Source organism: Cloeon dipterum, chromosome X (assembly GCF_949628265.1).
Source record: "Cloeon dipterum chromosome X, ieCloDipt1.1, whole genome shotgun sequence".
Lineage (NCBI taxonomy): Eukaryota > Metazoa > Arthropoda > Insecta > Ephemeroptera > Baetidae > Cloeon > Cloeon dipterum.
This window is the reverse complement of record NC_088790.1, coordinates 13,607,667-13,624,351: the sequence shown is the minus strand read 5'-3', so window position 1 is coordinate 13,624,351 and position 16,685 is coordinate 13,607,667. Positions and strand designations below refer to the sequence as shown.

Genomic DNA, 16,685 nt, shown 5'->3' with positions numbered 1-16,685 from the left:
AAGAGTTGTAAGTCCGCTTGGCCTTGCCACTGTACATATTATTACAACACACACAAGCAAGCAAACGACGAGAGAGACGAAGAGAGCTCGGCAGCGGGTGAGGTGGCGAGAGAGAGAGAGAGAGAGAGAGAAAAAAGCGAGGACTAAAATCAAAAACAAGATGGTGGGAGCTGTTGGATCGACGCTCGACGCGCTTTACCTACAAACTGTTCAAGCAACAGCCCCACAAAAGTGATAACAATGCTCCAAAATCCGCCAGGTGGGTGGTTATTTTGTGGGTTATTATACATATTGTGCCCTGGACGCTCTCAAGAATGTTACAAGGGGAGAGAACAAAATATTGCTACTGCGCGCTCTCTCTCTCTCTCTCTCTCTCTCTCTCTCTCTCTCTCTCTCTCTCTCTCTCTCTCTCTCTCTCTCTCTCTCTCTCTCTCTCTCTCTCTCTCTCTCTCTCTCTCACACACACACACTCTTCCTTCTAGCTTTGCCTGCTTGCTTGCTTGTTTGCCAGCTTGCTTTACCTCGCTCGCTGTGTGACGTGTCAGAATAGTGCGAAGCAGGAATTCAAACTGCTCTAGTTTTTCGTTTGAAGCACAAATCGCTATCACAGTTTTGCCCAAAATTTCTGCAAATAGAAATGTGCAAATTTTAGTAAAAATTCCGCGGTGGGTGCATAACTAATTTTAAGCAGAATTTAAGAAATAATAATAACCTGGCTTTGAATACCCATATTGCTTGGGGTTGCAAATGCTGCTTTCACAATATGACCACCCTGGTTGCCTTTTTACAAAGGGGCTCGTTCAATGCGAGCCCCAAATGCGTAGAATCGAATGGTCAAGAGAAATCGATGGGCACTCTCATAGATCGCGAGATATATTGAATTTAAGGATTTGATTCAAACGTCCGGCACGACGACAACATCATCCGGCGATTTTACTTTCGTAATTTACGTCGGAATTTGATATGTAACCCACATGTTATGCATATGATTACCTAGAAAAATAAACGAGCTTTCCAGTGGTGTGCTTAAATATTCTTTTGGTCTCAAACTTTTCAAGTAGTAGCGGCGCGCGAAAAGAAAAATGAAATTTTTCAAATATTGAAATTTTTACAAATCTCAAATCTCGGGTTCTAACCATCAGAATTGCAAAAACTAACCACAGTTGGACTCGTCTCGACCTGCCCTAACCAGCTGAAAGGTTTAGGGTTGATTTTACCCCCACCCATAAGATGCCCATCGATTTCTCCTGACCATTCGATTCTACGCATTTGGGGCTACATTTTTTACGTTTTCATGAAAAAAATCCGAGGGGGCGTATTTTGCGATATTTGTAATTGATCATTTAGCATGCCAATTTGTGACCTTGACCTTTGACCTACAAATATTTGACCAATGGCAAACTTGTTCTACTCAAAAGGTTACGCCTGAAGGTGAAAAACCACATCAAAATTCCAATCTGGACCGAAGATACCTTGATATTTCGGATTTACTATCTCAACTTCTCAATTTTCGAAAATCGCGATTTCCCAACAAAAGCCCCCGAATTTTTTACTCAAAATTTCAGGTTACACACTATGAAACATCCCTAACAACATATGTAAAATTCAGGATGGGCTAATAAAGTCGGTAAAAATTGACAATTACCCTTAATCCTATCGCGAAAATCGTCAGCAGCCTCTTTGTCGCATTTGGGGGCTGCAGGCGAGTGCATGTGCACGAGAACAATAGCGCGCGCCGCGCACCAGAGTGACTCGAAAGCCATTCAAAAGAAATCGTAAAACATTTTTCCGGCTAAAATCAATTAAAACAAGTGTTGCTGCACCAACGAAATATTAATGAAGGAAAATTAATATGGCTCTAGTGGCACTATCAAAAAAAATATGCTATGAATTTAACCTTAAAAAAATTTTAAATGATTATTTGGATTAAAAAGAAAATTACAACTCTATTGCTGCTGCTTAAAAAAGTCTAATTGTTTAAGAACAATTTGCAGTTTAAACTCAATTATAAAAAACGAGCACTTCATGCAAATGCGACTGATAGAAAAGAAAATATATATAAATATAATCAAAAATACAACTAAGTATTTTTTTAAATAACTCTTTAAATGCATAATACATTGAATCATGTTGTTTGCAAATGATTGGCGATTTCCCTGGTTATTTACGTATACAGTTGTATGTTTGTGGTATTATTTAACAGAATTTAAGAAATAAATTTAAGTTTTAATGATAATTTATCAGCTTTTGACATCTTATGCCTGAAATATAAAAATTAGAAAAAGTTTATCTGAAAATAATCTTACTCTTCTTAAGAGAACCGATGCCAAATTTTAATGATTCGTGCTTCCAAAGTTTGCAGATTTTTAATAATTTAAGTTAAAACATTTTTTCATACATAAAATCTGCGGAGAAAAAACCAGCGCTCGCCCCTACTACAGCTCAAACGGCTTCAAAAGATTTTTAGGATAGTTGATTTTCAATATTTCATATCTCCACTCCTATTGCAAATTTTGAAACAGTTTTTGAAAAATAACAAAAGAAATTAATTAATGTTAATTATCATGAATTTTTTTCGAACAATTATTTCACTTTCTTAACTTTTTGCCAAATTTTGACAATGAAGGGCTATAGTTTCTTTGCTCATCATGCTTTAAAAAATATTCAAGTATTGAAAAATTTAGCTACCTAAGTCTATCGAGACTAAAGGTTTTTAATATAATTATCGCCTATTTTGCGTCAAATGTTCTTGCAGCCACTTTTACGCTCCACTACAAGATGGCGTTGGCTGCAAAATCAAGATTAAGTTTATTTTAAAAAACTGTAATTACCACAAACTTGACCTTTTCAAACAGTCCTGCACCACTACTATAACTTAAACGTGAATTAAAAGCTGAGTGGAATCAAAAGACGTTTTTTCCATTATGGGCTCCTCGATCGTAACCTACAGTAGGCCTATGGGGACCGCCGTGCAGAGTATGCAACCTGCACGGCGAGTTACCTTTGTTCCGCCCTCGTCGCTGCAGCAGGTAACATACGCAATTGCCTTGCAGCGGTCGAGCAGTCACAAGTGCATTTCTTAATTCTCTCGGAGCACATAAAGGAAAAAACGTCTTTTGATTCCACTCAGCTTTTAAATCACGTCTTAGTTATAGTAGTGGTGCAGGACTGTAATACAAAAAATTTACAATCACAAATATTGAACATTAAATAAATTGACTGTTTACAACAAAAATAATATATCACAATTAATGTCTTACCCCGATCAAATGTGGGTCAGTTACAATAATCTCGTTGCTGCTTTAAAATAATTCCTCGCACGGAATTTCCTATTCTGATGAGTGAGTGGTTGACATGACCATCGTCGTGCGAGGTGGAAGGGTCAGTGCAGGCAACGCGCTTATCGCACAGTTACACTGCCCTCTACTGATTTGGAAGAATATGAGTTTGACTTGCGCCAGTGAGTGGCGGGAACTGCCACAGTACAAAGCTGTCAGGGAACGGTATAATATGTATATGTATTGACAATTACACTATTCAAATATTAAATTTTGAGAATATTGCAGAAAAAAGATGAGCATTTGTGATTTACTAAATCCAATCATTTTATATTGTAAAATAACCAAAGTAACCAATACCAAATGATCAGAACCTGATAATATATAGTAAGATCAAGCTCCCTCCCTGGTTTAGAAGAACTAGTATTATATGATCAAACAGAAAAATAGCCAGACTTTGGTTATATACAATCAGCTCTAGCGATCCTCTCGTGTGATCATACGGAAAAACAACAGAATTTGGTTATATATTATCAATTCTGGTGAGCTCTTCGTATGATCATAAAATATAACCAGAATTTTGGTCATACATGATCAGTTCTGGTGAGCTCTTCGTTTGATCACATGATACAACCAGAATTCTGGTCATATATTATCAGTTCTGGTGAGCCTCTCACATCAGCCGTAATTTTAGGTGACTTGAAATTCAAATTTTCGCTCCCCTGAAATATATAACGTTGCAAATTGAAAAAATAATGCAAGATTCGGATTCCCCGTGAAATTTTACCCTTGAAAACCTGTCTGCACGATTTTGTTTTATAAATTTTATCACTTCACATTTTAGCCGGAAAAGCAAAGCAAATAGAAATTTTGTGGCTACTTCAATGCATAGGGTGGAATGGGGAGAATTGTTGGTCTCCCAATAATTTCAATGATTTTCAGAGGCAAACTCGGACCCTTATGGCTATCAGAGACTGCATATGATACAAAAAAATTTTTATTGATTTCCAAGGACATATTCATTGGTTACCATGTGCGAAAATTTCAAATTTTTGCTGATAATGAAAACGGAATTAAAATGATAATGAGTTGCGCGCCAGCCACCTTCTGTAATGCAACCAGAAGCGGCAGCGTGAAACGCCCCTCTCTGTTGGCCAGCAGCGCTGGGCGCTGACCAATCAGATTGTTTTTGCCAATTTTCTCCAAAATTTACAGTGTTACACTATATTTTCTCACATAATTTGGAATCCTCTCATCGAGATCTATCAGACAGCCAGTCTTTTTTTGGGGAAATGCCGAATTTCAGAGAAAATCGTGATTACACAATTCCGTTGAAAATTCTCCATTTAAAACAATGCTAAGTTTGAGGCCGATTTTCTCGAAAATTTACAGTGCTGCCTTGTATTTTTTTAACTGTACATGATTTTTAGGACCCAATCTGTATGTGTGTTAAAGGATTTTGCGGGGTAATTCACTATCATTCCTTTTTAAGGAAATGGTAGAAGTTGATTGGTTTATCACAGAATTTGCATTCACAGTGCCCACTGGAAAAATATAATAAATTATTAAAATTGTAATTGTATTACAATAAAAAAAAACTCCGCTAAAAACGGTACCACGAGAAAAATTTTCGAGCGCAAAAATGAAAATTGTTTGCCTTTTTCTTTGGTTTTTAGCCAATATGAACGGTTCTAGATAATTATTATCCGTTTTTTTTTTACGTTTTTCGATGGATTTGGCCGTTTTAGACGATTTTAAATGTGGTTCAAATGGCTTTAAATCGCATAATTCATGGTCATTTGATAGTGCCGTAACGTTTAGAAGCTCAGATAAAATTTGTCGATCGTCCAAAATTCACAGCCCTAATCATTACTAACTACTGTTGAGAATTTTTCCACTAGCAAAATAAAGCAGCTAATTCCCTATTGTATTCCCTATTTCGCGATCTATTCAACGGTTTTTTTCCTTTCAAATAAATAAATCATGGTTCTCACCGCCAGGCTTTCAAAGCGTATATCAATATTGTAGCAGATTTACCTGCACGGTGTTCATGCTTGAACAAATTAAAATGTATATAATGTTTTAGTTATAGTAATTCTGAATCCTTTTCCTAAAATATTCTTTAACTGGTCATGAATAAAAGAAGTCTGTTCTGTTAATTTTATAAATGTTATGACTATCATAAGCTAGTTAAGGGAGCAATAAACAACAACTTTCACTGTCTGTATGTTTAAGACTCTTTGTTAAAATTGTTCCTTCTGGTTAAGTGTTAGCTAACTTCCCTTATAGAGTGTATTTTATGGTTCTCGTGAGTTGCTTTCTGTAGAATTTTCCCTCATTTCTATTTCACGGTTGAAAATCATCAAAGGCTGCATTAAATTTTCACCGAATCAGAAATTGCCTGCTGGTTCTCTCTTGCGCTCGCTCGCTTACTGCTTCGCTCGGCCGCTGCCAAGGTTGACTCACAGCATAACGGTATTTAGTAAATGAAAATTATCGCTCCGGCTATGCAGCAGCTAACTATACAGTGTGTGTCGCGCGCACACCTTTCCACGCTCGTAGCCAACTCCGCAATTGCCCATCACTGTTGACAGAACGAAAGTAAAACAAATAAATCTTTTTCCTGATTTTTCTGTAAACGCACATCGCTATCTGCTGACTATTGATTACTGCAAAAAGTCCGAAGGCTCTTTTTAAGAGGCTGTAGTTTTGTTTTTCGTTCGGAAAGAGCTGTAGAGCCTTTCTCTCTCCGTCTCTCTGATCAGGATGACGGCCAGCAACTAAAGAGCCGTTCGTTAATTTTATTGCATGATTCCTGACTTGGTGCAGAAACTTCACATTTTTGTGACTTTGAGGTAAGGGTTGGATGGAATCTTGGTTTGCTTCTTCATGAGAAGAAACTCGCTGTTGCGATGGCTCATTTTGTTAGGGTCGAATTAGCATTATTTCGATGGTTGAAATATTTAAGTTACAACTCATGGTACGATATTGCTGTTAAATGTAATTTAAAGCACGAGTTTAATTTGAATGAATGTATAATTTATTAAACGTAATTATGCGTGCAACACGAAGTCTACAATTGTCTGTATTAATTTTAACAACTCTTTGATGCCTCTCTTAAACCAATTCTTTTTGTTGAATCAAAATATGATATTTTTACACCGTTCTTTACAAAAACTACATTATTTTTAAATAAACATCTTGGGGTTCATAATGATACATCTGAATGGCACAACAAATGACACCCATGACATGCAAATCGAGTATACATGTCTATCCTCAAACTTTGGTCACCTCAAGTTCTCCAGTTACCTTTTAACATTGTTTTTGTATAATAGAATTCAACAGAAATCTAAAGTCCATTTTTAAATTGTATATCACAAAAAAAAATATCAGTCTTAGGAAGATCAAATTTCAATTTTTAATCAGTAACATATAACTTCTAGTCTTTGGCCACCAGTTTATTTCGCGATCTATTGTATTTAAAGATCCCCAGCACTTTCTTTAAATATCGTGTTTTGACTCGCTCTAATGTTTAAAAATCAGTTATGGTAACGTGCGGCAAAATAACTTGTATGCAATAAGAGGCATTACGAGCTTTATTTGTTAATTTTTAAATTCTTAACTATTCAATAGCTTGTATTTTATCCCCTTACTTTGAACATCATATTTAAAGGGGAAATATGTGTATAAGAGCTGAGAAATTATTTATGTTCTATTGACTTCTATTAAAATACAACTTAAACTTTGTTCCAGGGTTTCAAGCTATGGCCTATACATTTTGGATTAGACGAAAGAACAAACCGATCTTTGCCAGATGGTAAGAAGCTGACACGTTATTTTTCTTACTATCCCGTGGTCAGTGCGTCTTTTGAGTTGATGCACCATACGTGCACCCTGTACCTTTGAGCGTGCGCTTTATATTTGGGAGAGAAGCAGCATCAGTAAGTACGTCACCAGGTAGCGTGTAACATCCCTGGATTGCAGTTGGCTTGTGGACGCTCGTGATTCATAGACGCTCAAAGCTTACCGCCATTCCAAATTAAACTCCGACGCTCTAAGAATTTTGCATTCCATATTGTACTGCAAGGTTTCCAAAAGGATTTTCCTAAATCCACAGATGCCCATTGACAGTATGTCTATCGACGTGAATGAAGAAGCAGCACGCGGTGCCATCGAGCACGTGCTCAATAAATTGGAGACCGTTGAAAATGGTGAGTTTGCATTTTATTGCTCCTGTAGGGTGTGGGTTACGATCGAGGAGCCCATAATGGAAAAACGTCTTTTGATTCTACTTAGCTTTTTAATTTACGTCTGAGTTTAGTAGTAGTAGTAGTAGCACAGGACTGTAATACATATAATTCACAATTACAAATATTGCACATTAAATAAATAATTGTTCACAAAGAAAAAGAGTTATCACAATGAATATCTTACCCCGATCGAATGCGGGTCAGTTACAATAATCTCGTTGCTGCTTTAAAATAATTCCTCGCACGGAATTTCCTATTCTGATGAGTGAGTGGTTGACATGACCATCGTCGTGCGAGGTGGAAGGGTCAGTGCAGGTAACGCACTTATCGCACAGTTACACTGCCCTCTACCGATTTGGGAGAATATGAGTTTGACTTGCGCCAGTAAGTGGCGGGAACTGCCACAAGGGTTTTCAAACGCTGCTCATTCACCCCCTTTTTTCAAACCGATTTAACGATGAAAGATACCGTATTCCTACCCAAATTTGATTCTTATTTATTAAAAAAATGAATTATTGAAGGTCCATGTCCCGAAATTAAATTTTATTCTAAATAATCGAAGCGAACAAAATATTTATTTTGAAATTTGAAATGGGCAAAATGAACCTCATTTGATAGAAAATGACACAATAAAAAATGGTGTTAAGCATTTTTGTCACTTTTGACATTCTGGACCGAGGTTGGGAACACGAGTCATTTTTTACTCCCGAAAAGAGTGACGATAAACCGCTTTTAATTAAATATGCCCAGATTCTCGCTACTTGATGGTTTGCACCTTTCCAGCATGCGTGATTTGGCTTCACGGGACGAATGTCTAGCGTTTCAATGCAGTCCTCGGTGCGGAGGCAAGTGGCTCTTGAGTGGGCTGGGTCCCTGTGCGGCCTGGTGCGCCCATGTTATCCGTTCGCGGTGTTATTTGGACCCGGGTTTCAGCATTCGCTAGTGCAGTGCGCGCCCTTCCCGGTACTCGGACAGGGATAAAAAGAGCAAAAAAAAATCCAGTCAAATTTTATCACAAGTAGGTTCATCGTAAATGGTTTGACTTAATCAAGGTGGTCCCTTCTCCTGTAGTTTCCGGGGGATGGATTTTTTGGGTGAATTTCACTAGACTAATATTTGGCGCTGGTAAAATGCCATAATTAAACGATTAATCATAATTCTTTGTACCAATTTTGAACGAGTATTATTGTTTTAATCAAACTCTCTGTTCTCGGCTTGCTATATCGGTCTGTTCAAAAATTGTTTAAAGATATCAGTGGAGGTTGCACACAACTGCTCGCGTGTCGTTTTATGCGCTTGAAATGGAGGTTCTCTCGGTCTCTCGGAGCATTGCTTGGCGAGAGAGCGAAAAGAGAGACTAGATTATATTGCTGGCTGCGAGAGAGGGAGAGAACGCATGATAATATGGAGAGAGAGAAATGTAGGGGAACAGGAGCAGCAGCAGCAGCAGACACACGGCAAGCAGGCGGGCGGCGGGCCAGCCAGCCACTCGCTCGCGTCAGCAGTGCAAAGCTTGCTTTGAAATTCATCCTAACAACGGCAGCCGTCTTCCAGCTCCAGCTTCTTTTCGGCCTGCTTTCGTGAATTCGGCGAGGGTAGGTGCGTGGAGCCACTCTCTTTCCTCCAAGCTCTCGGGAGAATGCACTGACGGCCGCGCGGCTCTTCGAGCTCCTGTGCCGAAACAAGTTAGACTATCCGCGTAACTCATTGTCGACTCTGGTTGCATAACTCGGATTAACTGCTTCCATCCAAGCCGTGCACCGCCAGTATTTAGCACCTGTCGGTCCGTCGCTTCTTTTTCCGCCCATTTCCACCGTCAGCCGTCGCCTCTGGTCGAATTTGGCCCGACTCGAAAGGAGTAACTGTACGCGCCGGGTGGGGAAACGGAAGCGTCCTTGAATGCTAGCCCAACTCCACGTCTCGGCCACTGCACACTCCGAGCGCGTAGCACCCCCTTTTTGCGACAAATTCGAAAAAGAACCCATCATCTTCGACTTGGTAACAAAGTTTTCCCAGCGTTTTCAAATTATGGGACCAGCGGAGCGAGAAAGCGCCTGATGGCTATGCAATTCGCGCAACACTATCTCATAAAAATATACAACACAATTGAGCTCTTTCACGTAAGTTCACGCTTCAAAGGAACATTCATAGCTTGCACGGGATTTAAAAGAGCTCCCGTCCCGCAGTTTTGCTATCATCGGCACTGATAAATTTCAGCCACCGTAAAACATAAAAAGGATCGGTTCAAATTGTCAATAAATATTACGGCCTTTAGCTTGTATAAAGAAGCTCTGGAAATTCGTTTTTCAATCAAATTATTTGAGCATGACGTGCAAAAAATCTGTGGAAACTTGTGTTCTGCAAAGGACCACAAGAATATACAGCAGTTGTCAAATTTGCTTTTTTACTTGGTGATGGCAGCGCCGCAGGGACAGCCACCAAAAGCGACATGAGCTGGCTGCTGGTTAACTATCTTGTCGCATGAATCGCTCTCGCTGGTAGTCGCTGTGGCGCTGACGTCGCTTCTTTCTCTGCGCTTTACCTAATTCAATTCGAAATAATTTACAGGTGCCTTTTGAAATACATTGAAATATAAAATGGAAAAGCCAAACATATGTATACAAAATACTCGGTATTAATTTACCCACACGTTTTCAAAGTTTCATGCACAGATATTCATTTATGACATTGAAGTTGTGTTGGCTTTAGCTTGTTACACTACACTAGCAGACATATATTCTTTTTGTATTTGCGGCAGGGGATTTTTCACTTTTGCAACAGCAAATTCGGTCTTGAGTTGATATGTTTAACGTCACCGGTTTGATGTTGAAATGGCCTTTATGAGCTTCTACGGAGGGGCGCCTGTCCGAATCATTTTCGGGTGTCCGGTATGGACCGATATCTCTTGGCAAAAGAAGATGTAAGAGGATTTCAAAAGAAAGACACACACTCCATCTTTATTCCACCAACTTCACTCAACATAATTCTCATTCAGTAGATGTCTCACTCTCTATAGCAATAATTGTTTATTAAACACTTCAAAGAGATGGTTTGCTGTGTTTGTACGTTTCCACCTATATCGTTTTATCAAATGCGCATTCGAGGAGGTTTCGTGTTTCGCACAGGGCAAGAGGGCAGCCATTTTGGTGGTTATTTTCACTACCCTGAGCATTAGATGTCGCCTCTGTATTTGTTTATTTGTTTGTTTATTCTTGCAAATTCAATACGATATGTATAGTACATAAAATTCAGAAGTAAATATGGCAACAGCTTGGAAAATATTGCTAAAGCGATAAATTACATAGAATAATCTCTCGCCGCACATTTTTCAAGACCTGTGTGTGGTTTATATCTGTAAATTGATGACTTATATCCCCGGAGAATTATCGCTAAATCGATGCTACGTCAATATCGATATTTGAACCCATCCATCACTGACCAACCTTTAACGTGTTTCAGTTGTTCTCAACCGTCCTAATTCACCCGAAGTGGAATACATCGATAAAGAGTCCATGCCCTCCATGATTGAGATCAAATTGGAAGACGAAGTGCAGCGCGAAGAGCAGCACGATGATGTCGTCTCCAGTGTGATGATCAGCATGCTGGACCACATGGATAACAACGTGAACAGCGTGGAGGCGTCAGCACCTTCACAAGCTCCTACTGGTCGGGCTCAGACAGAGACTGATCCTGAGATCACGATGAGCAAGTTGGAAATAGACCTGTCCAGGGTTTTGGAGGAGTTCGTCAAGGTGGAAGTAGCAGAGGACGCTGAAGAACTGACAGAAGAAAATGAGACTGACTTCGAAAATGAAGTTAATGACATCAAAGAGGTGGCCGACGATGCTTCTGGTGTCGGAGTCACAGAAGTGACTGGAGACAAGGTACCCGAGGACTCTGCACTGAACGCGAATTCACCTGAGGGGAGTGCTTCTGCAGAGAAAGAAGCACCTCCTCCAGCTGTCCATGAAGACGCTCCATCTGTCCACGAGGACAGTCCTGTTAACCAGGAGAACGTTGCAGCAGTCCAAGAGGACATCCCGGTTGTCGAAAGTTTGGACGATGCAAGTGTGGTCAGGCTGACTTTAGACTTTGTGGTGGATTCTTTCGCATCTGTAGTGAACGCCGCTCTGACCAACAAAAACGAGACTCCTCAGGTCGAAGCCTCTCCTGTGGTGAGCGCCTCTCCGACCTACATCCAGTCCACAGAAAGCGAGACTCCTCAGGTCGAGGCCGCTCCTGTGGAGATGGCTGATGAGCCTGTGAAGCAGGTGGCAAAGAAAAGTAGGAAAAAAGCAACAGAAAAGAAAACTATAAAAAGATCCACATCATGTCTTACCAAATACCCTGCGATTGGCATGGGTGCTGCGATCAATCCGCCAGTGCCTTCACACTCACTGCCCACATTTATGAATTTTGTGACGCCGGCCTATTTTCCTCGGTCCAATACAACTCCTGTGGATCTCAGTGTAAGTTGGTTATAATTTTTTGGAATTGGTTTTATCGATTTGCACACTTGTAATTTCACGCTTATCTGATTTCAGACTCGCAATGAAGCACTCGATTTGTGTGTGCGCAAACCAGAGAGCCACATCAAGCCAATCCAAAGAATGTCCTCTGAGACTTTCAAGAGCGTCTTCCAAGGTCAAACCGCTGAGCCGCGTTTCTTAAATCACAGTGCTGCCAAGAAGATTGGCAACCGAGCTCAAGCCACTACCACTGTAATGAAATTCAATTTTGAGCGCTATTACCAAAACTTCCTACAGAACGGTAGACAGGTAAAATAGTTGTTTTCTTAAAATTTTCTACCTCCAATTTTTTTGGGTCTCAAGTTTTCATACGAGCCAATTGGCTTAATGTTTATTTATAGTTTTAATAATCTTGGTTGTAAACATTTCTGTTCCATACATTCAAATAAACTTCTGCATAATGATTATTCATTATGAGTTAGACATTACTTTTAAGTTTTTGTAATAAAACGCAAGCAATACTAAATCTAAACGTTCAATATTTAAATTTTCTCTAAAAAATTTGTTTTAAACTTTTTTCCCCGAATGAAAATATTCTCTCCTTTCCTGCAGCACTACACTTGCGACGTCTGTGACACGAAATACTCTGATAAACTCTACTTGAAAATTCACTACCTGTCGCTACACATCAACCCCAGGTTGATCACAACCAAGGAGCGTGACGCTTGTAAGATCCCCACCCGCAAAGACGCTCCTATGAATTTGACCTACTACTTCCGTTGCCACTTCTGTCCAGACGCCTTCTTTGAAAAAAGTTGTCATCTAAAAGCGCATCATTTTGAGAAACATTCAAGACACCATCCTATGGTTGTACTGCCCTCAGGCCAGGTGAAGGATCCGCAGTTCACTTGTGAATTTTGCGAAACCACTTTCACGAACGAAGTAAACCTGCTTAGGCACGAAGCCCTTCATGAGGTAATGCATATTTTCATTTTTTAAATCACTCCTAGTCTTAAATTTCCAATTATCGCAGTTAAATATAAGGCATGCATAATATACAAGGATCTTTTTTATGATTTAAAGATGTTTTCTCAAAGCAGCGGATTCCTATTCAACTTGTCCTTGACTATCAAAGTTAAAATTAATTTCGTTCCGGCATGTTTTTAGCTCCAACCAGCAAGAGTACTAAATTAGAAACATTGCATTAAAATTTAAAAGTATTGCCAGTTATATAGTCTCATGAATAGGGCACCAGTTTGAGCCCAAAATTTCATTTTAAATTAAGTTAAAACTTTTGAATAACGCTCAATAATTTTTCGGTTGGTTTTTTTTCTGTCGTGTTCTTTGATACTGTGTTAGTTGACTCAAGTGGTGACGAACAGTGCATTCTCAGGAAGCAAATATTTCTCCCTGGGGGTCCCGCTCCCGAAAAAGTCGGGCACGTCCCCTTTGTGAGGCGAGTACGACAGAGGAGTTAAGTGCTTGAACCTACGGCTGGCTTAATTTTTGCGGCCTGTGCACTAGGTGTCAAAGGTCGATTCGTTCGCAAGTGGAGACTCAACTCGTTCAGGTCCAGGTGCAAAGGTCGCCAAAATTAAGTCACATAGGTTCACAGCACTTAACTCCTCTGTCGCACTCTCCTCACAAAGGTATCGCTCCACAAGGAGATTAACTCCTTAGCGTGCCTTCCATTTTCCATTCCATTTTCAGAAGAGTCGATGCCTAAAGCGAGACAAGTTTCCTTGCATGTACTGCTTCTTTGAAGGCAAAACCTTTGAAGATCGTGAAACGCACCAAGCGCAGCACAGCGCGCAGAACACTACCTGCATGTACCTCTGCGGCATGCCGTTCAAGACGCTGGGCCAACTGAGAAAGCATCTTCGGACCTCGCACAAAGAGTGAGATGCCTGCCCCTTAATTCGAGTATTCATACTAATATTTATAAATTTTCAGCGTCTACAATGGCTGCACTAAATGCCAAGATCGATTCACGGACGCACACTCCTTAAATGTGCACATGTCGATTTCCCACTCACCACCGGTGCATGAACCGCCCATCATCACCATTACCCCGGTTGAGAAGGAGCAGCCTGATTCTGAGAACTATAATAACCTGTGCAAGACCTGCAATGAGAATTTCATTGACTACATTGACTTGTGCAGACACAGGAAATCGTGTCCAAGCTCACTTAATAAACACAAGAAGAGCGCCACTTCGACAGTTCAAAAGGTACTATAAAAATTTCATAATCTCCTTGCATCTGAATATGTATAATTATTTTAAAAATGATGATTTTAGATTTAAACTCATTTCACAAGACTGCATTATTACTAAACCAGTTTTTACCATAATTTTCATATTAAATTACAGACAAAATCAAGACTTTTCAAAAGGTTTTCACCAATTTTCTCCTTTAATTTCTCAGAAAAACAATAAGGAAGATGTTTTGGCTGCTCAAAAACCAAGTGCTGTTGAGGAGGAATTTTCCCTGCCAAACCTTGCTGCAGGCAATCAGACGGTTGCCCTGACTCGTGAAGTGACCATATCCGCGCTTCCGCCTGAAACTGAAGACAGACCAGAAGGCCCCTCTTTAGTAATTCTGAAGGTGCCTGGCCCTCAAGAGGCTCTGCCAAAGCCAATGCAACCTAAAAAACCGACTGAAAAAAAGAAGCACCCACTGAAAATCATACTGAAATCAGGAAACAAATCTGAGAAAAGGAAGAAGGCTGCTTCAAAGGTGAAGCCGAAAACAGTTGTTACGGTAATAACAAAAGAACTACCCAAGGTAGTAGAGAAGCCTGTAGAAGCACTCAAGTTAACTGAAAAAATAGTTGAGCATTCAAAGCCGAAAGAAAACCCTCAGGAAACGCCCAAAGAGGTAGAGAAACCCCAAGAAACGGCTGTCGTGACAGAAAACGCAATTGAAGCCAAAGCCACAGTTGAGGAGGTGGTCAAGGCACCTGTACCTGTTAAGAAAGAACTCTCAGTAAAGCCAAAGGTTGCAAAACAGGCACCCAAGCCAAAGTCACGCAAGGCAGCGCCAAAGGCGCCCAAAAAGCCAGCTATAAAAACCACAGGAAAGCTGCCTAAGGTCAAATCCACTACTTCTGAGCCCGCGCAAGAGAGCAACAGCCGGCCAATACTGTTCTGTGGTCAAAGACCCATGACTCCAAAGACTCCAGGAGACTTAACCCAGCTTAGTCTTGACATGCAGGAAGATGTGAAGAGGAGGAGTCGTCCCGCCAAACGCAAGCAGCTTAGCAACAGCGAAAAGAAGCCCAGGAAGTCTTCGTCACGTCCTACAAGAAATAATCCTAACACCTCTGAAGACTTTGCTGTCGTTCTTCAGAGCCTCGAGCTAGGCCAAGCTAGTTTCCAGGTGCTACCAGAGAGGAGGTCGCGGAAGAACAAGAAGCAGAGTGAAATGCGTGCTGGCGAGATTCTGGAGGAAGGCTTTACTGGTGACTGGACTCGGCCTAGAAGGTATTTATTCATTTATTTCTCATTTGGTGGTTTGGATTTATTTTTACTCTGGTCATAAAACATCACAGTTTCGGTCAACAATTAGAGATGTGAAAAATAATCAGGATGTATTTGGCACAAAAAACAGTTATATATTTTTTTACAATTCTCTGTGCAAGAGAAGAAAGTTTAAATGTGGAGAAGTTCAAGTCGGCCTAGATTTCATGAATTTAGTCAGCTGCTATTTTAATAAAACAATCAGAATTTTAAATTTATCGCCCATATCTCATAACTGTTGTATCAAGGCTCTTAACCTTCAACCACTTTCCTGTCTCTCAACTTAATCATTTATCAGAGGGGAACATGCGTAGGTGGGCAACTCTGATATTTTCAACCATTTTTCTTTTCAGATTTTTACAAAAAAGAAGCGAACTCACGAATTTTTACAGGTACATATGCCATGTGTGCACAAAGCAGTTCTCGGATCTGGACGACCTGGACGACCATGCCAGGGACCAGCACCCGAATGTGTTGGCCACGTACTCAGATGTGCCATTGGACGTGTCTCTTCCCGAAGACCTCTTTCACCGCTCATTGAACCGCGTGGGCGCGTGCGGCAGCGCTCCAGAGCTGCCACAGACCTTGGCCGCCGATTGTCCGTGCACCAAGTGCGGAAAGGTGTGCGCCAACAAGCCTGACCTGCACAAGCACATGCTCGAGTGTGGCGGCGACATCACCTGGATGCTGGCCAGCACCAAGCGGCGAAAGCCATGGCGACCCTTCAACACCCGCCGCAGGGCGCGCAGGGGCATGAACCGTTCACCAATGAGTCCTGTTAAGACTGAAACTAAGAAGCGCAAACGAGATAGTATGTATTTTATGATTCAACTGACAAATATTTCATACTTAAATCTGTTTTCTTTTTTTTTCAACATTTCTTTAACACTTGAATTCTATTTAACACAGATGAATTATGGTGCTCACGAATTGTAGTCATCGCTTAACCAAAATAGTCTCATCAAATTGTTGCAAAAAAACACAAACTGATAAAACCAATTAGAAAGCCATTCTGTCATTCATCAGAACCCTTTTAATCTTGTCTCTGAGTGTTTTCAATCACTTGGAATAGTTGGTTCACAGTCCTGTTAGTGCTTAATTAGAAGTTGAAACTTAATATTTAACATTCCTCATTGGTTATATTATAGGATTAAGTTCAATCAGT

The 16,685-nt window shown here is 40.3% G+C and overlaps 1 protein-coding gene across 6 annotated transcripts in view; it reads left to right on the top strand.

Moving 5' to 3' along the window:
- The window catches only part of LOC135944940 (uncharacterized), a 31,136-nt gene that overhangs the window by 5,420 nt on the left and 9,031 nt on the right, over positions 1 to 16,685 (top strand). For 3 of the 6 annotated variants that reach the window (XM_065492195.1, XM_065492192.1, XM_065492197.1), the window contains exons 3-11: positions 7,035 to 7,098; positions 7,399 to 7,492; positions 10,991 to 12,000; positions 12,076 to 12,309; positions 12,613 to 12,975; positions 13,711 to 13,898; positions 13,954 to 14,230; positions 14,427 to 15,484; positions 15,913 to 16,331. In XM_065492195.1, coding sequence (XP_065348267.1) covers positions 7,096 to 7,098; positions 7,399 to 7,492; positions 10,991 to 12,000; positions 12,076 to 12,309; positions 12,613 to 12,975; positions 13,711 to 13,898; positions 13,954 to 14,230; positions 14,427 to 15,484; positions 15,913 to 16,331 — 3,646 coding nt within the window. In that variant the 5' untranslated portion in view covers positions 7,035 to 7,095. Of the gene's footprint in view, positions 1 to 76; positions 260 to 7,034; positions 7,099 to 7,133; positions 7,493 to 10,990; positions 12,001 to 12,075; positions 12,310 to 12,612; positions 12,976 to 13,710; positions 13,899 to 13,953; positions 14,231 to 14,426; positions 15,485 to 15,912; positions 16,332 to 16,685 lie in introns of those variants that run through there. The other 3 variants (XM_065492193.1, XM_065492196.1, XM_065492194.1) reach the window with 3 other exon arrangements.